Consider the following 6,637-nt stretch of genomic DNA (forward strand, 5'->3'; position numbering starts at 1 on the left):
TGTGGGCGAAGAGAACAGAAAACGGAGCGAAACAAAATTTGGCCAGCAAGGGCTATCTCGCAGCTACAGCTGAAAAGTTAGATTTGTTGGGGAGAGCCGGGGAACGGGATGCGGCTGCGGGGGGATCGCCGCCAGGGGGAAGCGCGACAGCCAGCTGAAGGAGTATTCAAACGGTGGACATGCTATTGAGCGAGGACAAGAGTCTCAAACAGGAACGTGATCGGCGGTTGAAGAGGCACGGAACTGGCGAATGTCCACGCGCAAGATACGAAGGCGGTACCTGCTGCAGTGGTATTGCATCAAGGCCTTTGGTGGCAGCGCGGCGTCGTGGAAGCTGCAAGCAAAGTCAGAGCGTCCAGTTCAAATGCAGAGCAGCAGGCCAAAAGGCTGGCGTCGGAGAAGAACAGTCAGAGCGAGCTGCAGCGGAAGCTTAGTTCAACTTTTTAGCTTCAAGGGCAACGGGAGAACTCTGGAAACTCGAAAAGCGTAAATAGCACCAGAAAACCTGCAACAGATGAAATTACGCTATACAATAAAAACTAACTGGACTCCATTCTCGCAATCCTCTGTGCCCATTGTTCAAGTGGTGTTGGACACCAAGCATCCAGCCTCCATTGAAGAAATTTTTAACGTGACCACTCAAGTACACATGACTAATGATTTTCACTTTTCGCTATGTCCGTAGATCCTTCGATTGCTGCTTCTCCTGACAGGCTCATTCAGCTGCTGCTCCATGACGCACGTTTCTGCTCCTCCTCCAGCTTCTTGCGCGTTTTTGCGGCTGCCGGGCCATGTTGTCCTGCTGCGATTTGATGTTCGTTTGTATTTGTTGGCTGCTTGATCTGGACATCCGACACCGAATTGCTTATCGAATAGCTGGTGGTTCCCTCTTCTTCATCCTCCAAGTCAAAGAAAACGGCCTTGAACCCCTCAGCTGCCTTCTGACTTAGCCTTGGGCGCCGCACTTGTCCGGTTGTCCGCTCGTGTCGCTCATTTGCTACTAAAGTGTTAAAATTATTTAGTACGAATTTAATCTTATTTAAAATTTATTTCGTACCGCTTCAATTTTGTAGTGTGTAGTTGACTCTAGGTTGTGAATTCGGTCACGAATCTGACTAACTGAATATTCTCAGTCGAATTTGTTGCTCAAGGCTACTGGCCAGCCTGCTGGGTTTCCTCTGCTAAACGTATAAAAAGTGTAGCCAAGTAAGTCGTTGATGTGGATATTTTTTAGGTTCCTTATGTAGGTTTGCTGTAAAAAATAATCACAGACAATAAAGTACAATTAGTTAACGTACTGTTACTGTTGACTAGCAACTTTTGGTAAGGGTCAAGGATTTCTTTTACTATTTGAAAAATCCGGAATGGTTTTCCCGGAACGATGTTGTGGGAATGACGCCGGTCCAGCAGCTCTAGGTGTGGTGCTTCGAAAACGGTGGTATGCGGTGTCAGCGAAAGAGACGAGAAAAAGACAGCCATTCAATTTAAATCCGTTTAATGCACTGGTCGCAGCCAGCGATGCCAACGTTCGCCCCAGTTTAGAAGGGAGGCGATCGAACGATCGTAACAGCGACTGAGCGTAACATTCCAATAACTCTTATACTATGCTATTCTATGCTATACTATGCTATGCTATTTTGCTGCTGCTCCAACATTCCGGCCCCGTTGAAGGCCTGTCAAGCCACCATCCATTGGCAATTTTGCCAGTTTTTGTATTGCGCGTTTAATAACGCCTGCGGAATCCGCACCTCTGCCACGCGCACTCTCCTACCACCGCCGTCGTTGCCACCACTCCCTCTGTGGTCCACTTCTGAGGCGGTGTGTTGTCCTCGTGGCATGAGCTGGTCCTTCGGTGAGCCTCTGCTGCCGCTGCTGCAGGCTGGCCAGGTAGTCCTTGGACCAGCCCTGCAGTGTCTTCCAAGCGGAAGTCATAGCGATCAGGGAAGCCTTGAGCTGCCTTAACAACAAGCTCGGCTACCGTGGCAAACTGTCGCAAATCTCTCCATGAGATGGCTTATCAGTTTGTCATCTGTTAATATGGGTCCCGGGCCACCAGGACATTGAAGGCAACTGTATAGCAGACGAGCTGGCCAGAGCTGGTACAACAATCCCACTTCTCCATGATAAGGAGGATATTCGTATGCCAATGGCAACCTGCAAGCTCAAAATAAAAGAAAATTTTAAGAAACTAATAAATGACAGATGGCAAACAGTGCCACTATGTCGCGTACACTGGCAAATATGGCCTAACATTACTAGGAAGCGCACCGAAGAGCTTTGCAAACTCAGTAGGAGCAGGTGCAGCTCAGTCACGCTCCCTTACGGGACATTGGCTAATAGGCACCCATGCTAACAGGCTGGGTGCCCCCTATAACGACTTCTGTCGGAGCTGTAGAGATGAGGACGAGGAGGAGACTGTGGAACACCTGTTCTGCTCCTGTGCGGCTCTCTGTAGAAGGAGACTTCAAAACTTGGGTGCACCTGTTCTAATTGACATTTCGGACATGTCTACAATCAGTCCCAGATGGATCGCAGGCTTCATAAGGGCATCCGGATGGGAGAAACGGATAACATAGTGTCTCACGAGGGAACGATCGATGCGGTATCACAACGGGCCGAAGCCGGCCTAGGTGTGTCGGGTTTCTGACGATCCGCCAGCCTTACCTAACCTAACTGAGTGCTGCTTGCTGCTGCTTGATAAACGCCTTGAATTGCTCGGCATTCCCCTTGAGCCCCGTGAGCAGACTCTGCTGCGTGGTGGAACAGTCCACAGTTGGGGTGCGGGCGCAGAGGCTTTGCAGCGTGAGGCAGAAAATTAATCCGTTGATAGCCGAACGGGATGCGCTGCGGGATCGCCGCCAGAAGGCCGACAGCCAGCTGAAGAGTATTCAATTGGACATGCTGCAATTGAGCGAGGACAAGAATCTCAAACAGGAATGTGATCGGCTGAAGGAGGACAACTGGTGCATGTCCACGAAACGGGAGACAGCGGATGCGATCCGCCTGGAGCTGGATCGGCACCAAGGCCTCTTGGTGGCTGCCCAAACGGAGGTGGATCGACTGACCCAACCGCACGCAGAGACCTCACACGAGAAGGATGTGCTCAGCTACGAGCTGCAGCAGCAGCGCGAACAATTCGCCAAGCTCAAGCAAAGTCTACAGAGCGTCCAGTTCAATGCAGAGCAGCAGGCCAAAAGGCTGGCGTCGGAGAAGAACAGTCCTTGTTCACATCCACATAGTGTTCCTTTAGGATTTTTGCCTGCCTCTTATTGATCTTCTGCAGCCTGCTCATTTGAATCTCAGCACTGCGAATTTCAGCCAACTTCTCCGCACAGCTACTGCAGTTCTCTGGCTCACATTTCGCCTGCAACTGCTGCAGTTCGCTCTGCAACTGAGAGGGCCTCTTCTTCTTAGAGCTGAGAGGGTCAACTAGCTAGTAATATTAAACTGAGTATCAAAATCATGGATTACGAGCGGCCTTGGTGCCGATCCAGCTCCAGGCGGAGCGCATCCGCTGTCTCCCACTTCGTGGACATTCGCCAGTTGTCCTCCTTCAGCCGATCACATTCCTGTTTGAGATTCTTGTCCTCGCTCAATTGCAGCATGTCCAATTGAATACTCTTCAGCTGGCTGTCGGCCTTCTGGCGGCGATCCCGCAGCGCATCCCGTTCGGCTATCAACGGATTAATTTTCTGCCTCACGCTGCAAAGCCTCTGCGCCCGCACCCCAACTGTGGACTGTTCCACCACGCAGCAGAGTCTGCTCACGGGGCTCAAGGGGAATGCCGAGCAATTCAAGGCGTTTATCAAGCAGCAGCAAGCAGCACTTAGGTTAGGTTAGGTTAAGGCGGCTGTCGGGATCGTCAGAAACCCGACACACCTAGGCCGGCTTCGGCCCGTTGTGATACCGCATCGATCGTTCCCTCGTGAGACACTATGTTATCCGTTGTCCCATCCGGATGCCCTTATGAAGCCTGCGATCCGTCTGGGACTGATTGTAGACATGTCCGAAATGTCAATTAGAACAGGTGCACCCAAGTTTTGAAGTCTCCTTCTACAGAGAGCCGCACAGGAGCAGAACAGGTGTTCCACAGTCTCCTCCTCGTCCTCATCTCTACAGCTCCGACAGAAGTCGTTATAGGGGGCACCCAGCCTGTTAGCATGGGTGCCTATTAGCCAATGTCCCGTAAGGGAGCGTATGACTGAGCTGCACCTGCTCCTACTGAGTTTGCAAAGCTCTTCGGTGCGCTTCCTAGTAATGTTAGGCCATATTTGCCGAGTTATGCGACATAGTGGCACTGTTTGCCATCTGTCATTTATTAGTTTCTTAAAATTTTCTTTTATTTTGAGCTTGCAGGTGGCCATTGGCATACGAATATCCTCCTTATCATGGAGAAGTGGGATTGTTGTACCAGCTCTGGCCAGCTCGTCTGCTATACAGTTGCCTTCAATGTCCTGGTGGCCCGGGACCCATATTAGACTGATGACAAACTGATAAGCCATCTCATGGAGAGATTTGCGACAGTTTGCCACGGTAGCCGAGCTTGTTGTTAAGGCAGCTCAAGGCTTCCCTGATCGCTATGACTTCCGCTTGGAAGACACTGCAGGGCTGGTCCAAGGACTACCTGGCCAGCCTGCAGCAGCGGCAGCAGAGGTCTACCGAAGGACCGAACCTCGAGGCAGGATGCCTAGTGCTCGTCCACGAGGACAACACACCGCCTCAGAAGTGGACCACAGAGGGAGTGGTGGCAACGACGGCGGTGGTAGGAGAGTGCGCGTGGCAGAGGTGCGGACTTCCGCAGGCGTTATTAAACGCGCAATACAAAAACTGGCAAAATTGCCAATGGATGGTTGAAGCGCCGGAGGCCTTCAACGGGGCCGGAATGTTGGAGCAGCAGCAGCAAAATAGCATAGCATAGCATAGTATAGCATAGAATAGCATAGTATAAGAGTTATTGGAATGTTACGCTCAGTCGCTGTTACGATCGTTCGATCGCCTCCCTTCTGAACTGGGGCGAACGTTGGCATCGCTGGCTGCGACCAGTGCATAAAACGGATTTAAATTGAATGGCTGTCTTTTTCTCGTCTCTTTCGCTGACACCGCATACCACCGTTTTCGAAGCACCACACCTAGAGCTGCTGGACCGGCGTCATTCCCACAATATCGTTCCGGGAAAACCATTCCGGATTTTTCAAATAGTAAAAGAAATCCTTGACCCTTACCAAAAGTTGCTAGTCAACAGTAACAGTACGTTAACTAATTGTACTTTATTGTCTGTGATTATTTTTTACAGCAAACCTACATAAGGAACCTAAAAAATATCCACATCAACGACTTACTTGGCTACACTTTTTATACGTTTAGCAGAGGAAACCCAGCAGGCTGGCCAGTAGCCTTGAGCAACAAATTCGACTGAGAATATTCAGTTAGTCAGATTCGTGACCGAATTCACAACCTAGAGTCAACTACACACTACAAAATTGAAGCGGTACGAAATAAATTTAAAATAAGATTAAATTCGTACTAAATAATTTTAACACTTTAGTAGCAAATGAGCGACACGAGCGGACAACCGGACAAGAGTGCGGCGCCCAAGGCTAAGTCAGAAGGCAGCGAGTTGCTGGATGAGGGGTTCAAGGCCGTTTTCTTTGACTTGGAGGATGAAGAAGAGGGGACCACCAGCTATTCGATAAGCAATTCGCTGTCGGATATTCCAGGGATTCCAGCAGCAGGCACAGATACAGAAGCTCAAGAAGATGGTAAAATCGAAGTCGCCCGAGCAGGACAACATGGCCCAGCAGGCCGCAGAAACACGCAAGAAGCTGGAGGAGGAGCAGAAACGTGCGTCAGCATGGAGCAGCAGCTGAAGCGAGCCTGTCAGGAGAAGCAGCAATCGAAGGATCTACCGGACACTGCGCGAAAAGTGAAAATCGTTAGTCATGTGCTTATACTTCAAGTTAATCACATTAAAAATTTCTTCGATGGAGGCTGGATGCTTGATATCCGACACCACTTGAACAATGGGCACAGAGGATTGCGAGAATGGAGATACAGTCAGGTTTTTGTTGTAGCGTAACTTCATCTTGTTGCAGGTTTTAGATTATATTTTACGCTTTTTCGAGTTTTTCAAGTTGTTTAGTTTACTTCGTTTTTTAATGTCTGGACGTTGATATGCAATGACTGCACCATCAAGTGGCCCATGCGACACCAAGCCGAAGCCTGTTACGCGCGGAACCCAGGCAGAAACGCAGCCCTCCTCCCGCCCAACCGACCGAGGGGCGCTGCCGCATGACGCGCGACGCGTGTTACCGAACCGATCGCGAGCATGCAGGAAAGATAGGTGTTAGACTAAAATTCGAGGAAAATTAGAGCTAAACACAACTCAAAGAGCTAAGCATGCAAAGATAGCTAAAAAATATAACTAATTACGGGAAAGGTATGTTAGTATTAGTGATTTAAGAAGAGGAAGGGAATTAGTAGTTGATATTATGTGGTAAAGGGAATTGAAGTCCGAGCAAAGTACCCTAAATGGTTCGTGCAAGGAATAATTCGATCTACAAAGCGGAAGGAAAAGAGGAATGAAGTTTCTAGTAGATCTGATAGGAATCGTAAAGTTTATGCGGCTCAACAAGTCAGG

At 49.6% G+C, this 6,637-nt stretch overlaps 1 protein-coding gene across 1 annotated transcript; it reads left to right on the forward strand.

Annotated features, from left to right (window-relative positions):
• The first annotated feature begins 5,390 nt into the window (after positions 1 to 5,390).
• LOC121405408 lies at positions 5,391 to 6,121 on the forward strand. Its single transcript, XM_041596082.1, has 2 exons — positions 5,391 to 5,488; positions 5,546 to 6,121. The coding sequence occupies exon 2, from the start codon at positions 5,552 to 5,554 to the stop codon at positions 6,074 to 6,076; it is 525 nt and encodes a 174-aa protein (XP_041452016.1). The 5' UTR covers positions 5,391 to 5,488; positions 5,546 to 5,551; the 3' UTR covers positions 6,077 to 6,121.
• The last annotated feature ends 516 nt before the right edge of the window (positions 6,122 to 6,637 follow it).

The sequence above is a fragment of the Drosophila obscura genome, unplaced genomic scaffold, assembly GCF_018151105.1.
Source record: "Drosophila obscura isolate BZ-5 IFL unplaced genomic scaffold, ASM1815110v1 contig_95, whole genome shotgun sequence".
NCBI classification, from domain to species: Eukaryota; Metazoa; Arthropoda; class Insecta; order Diptera; family Drosophilidae; genus Drosophila; species Drosophila obscura.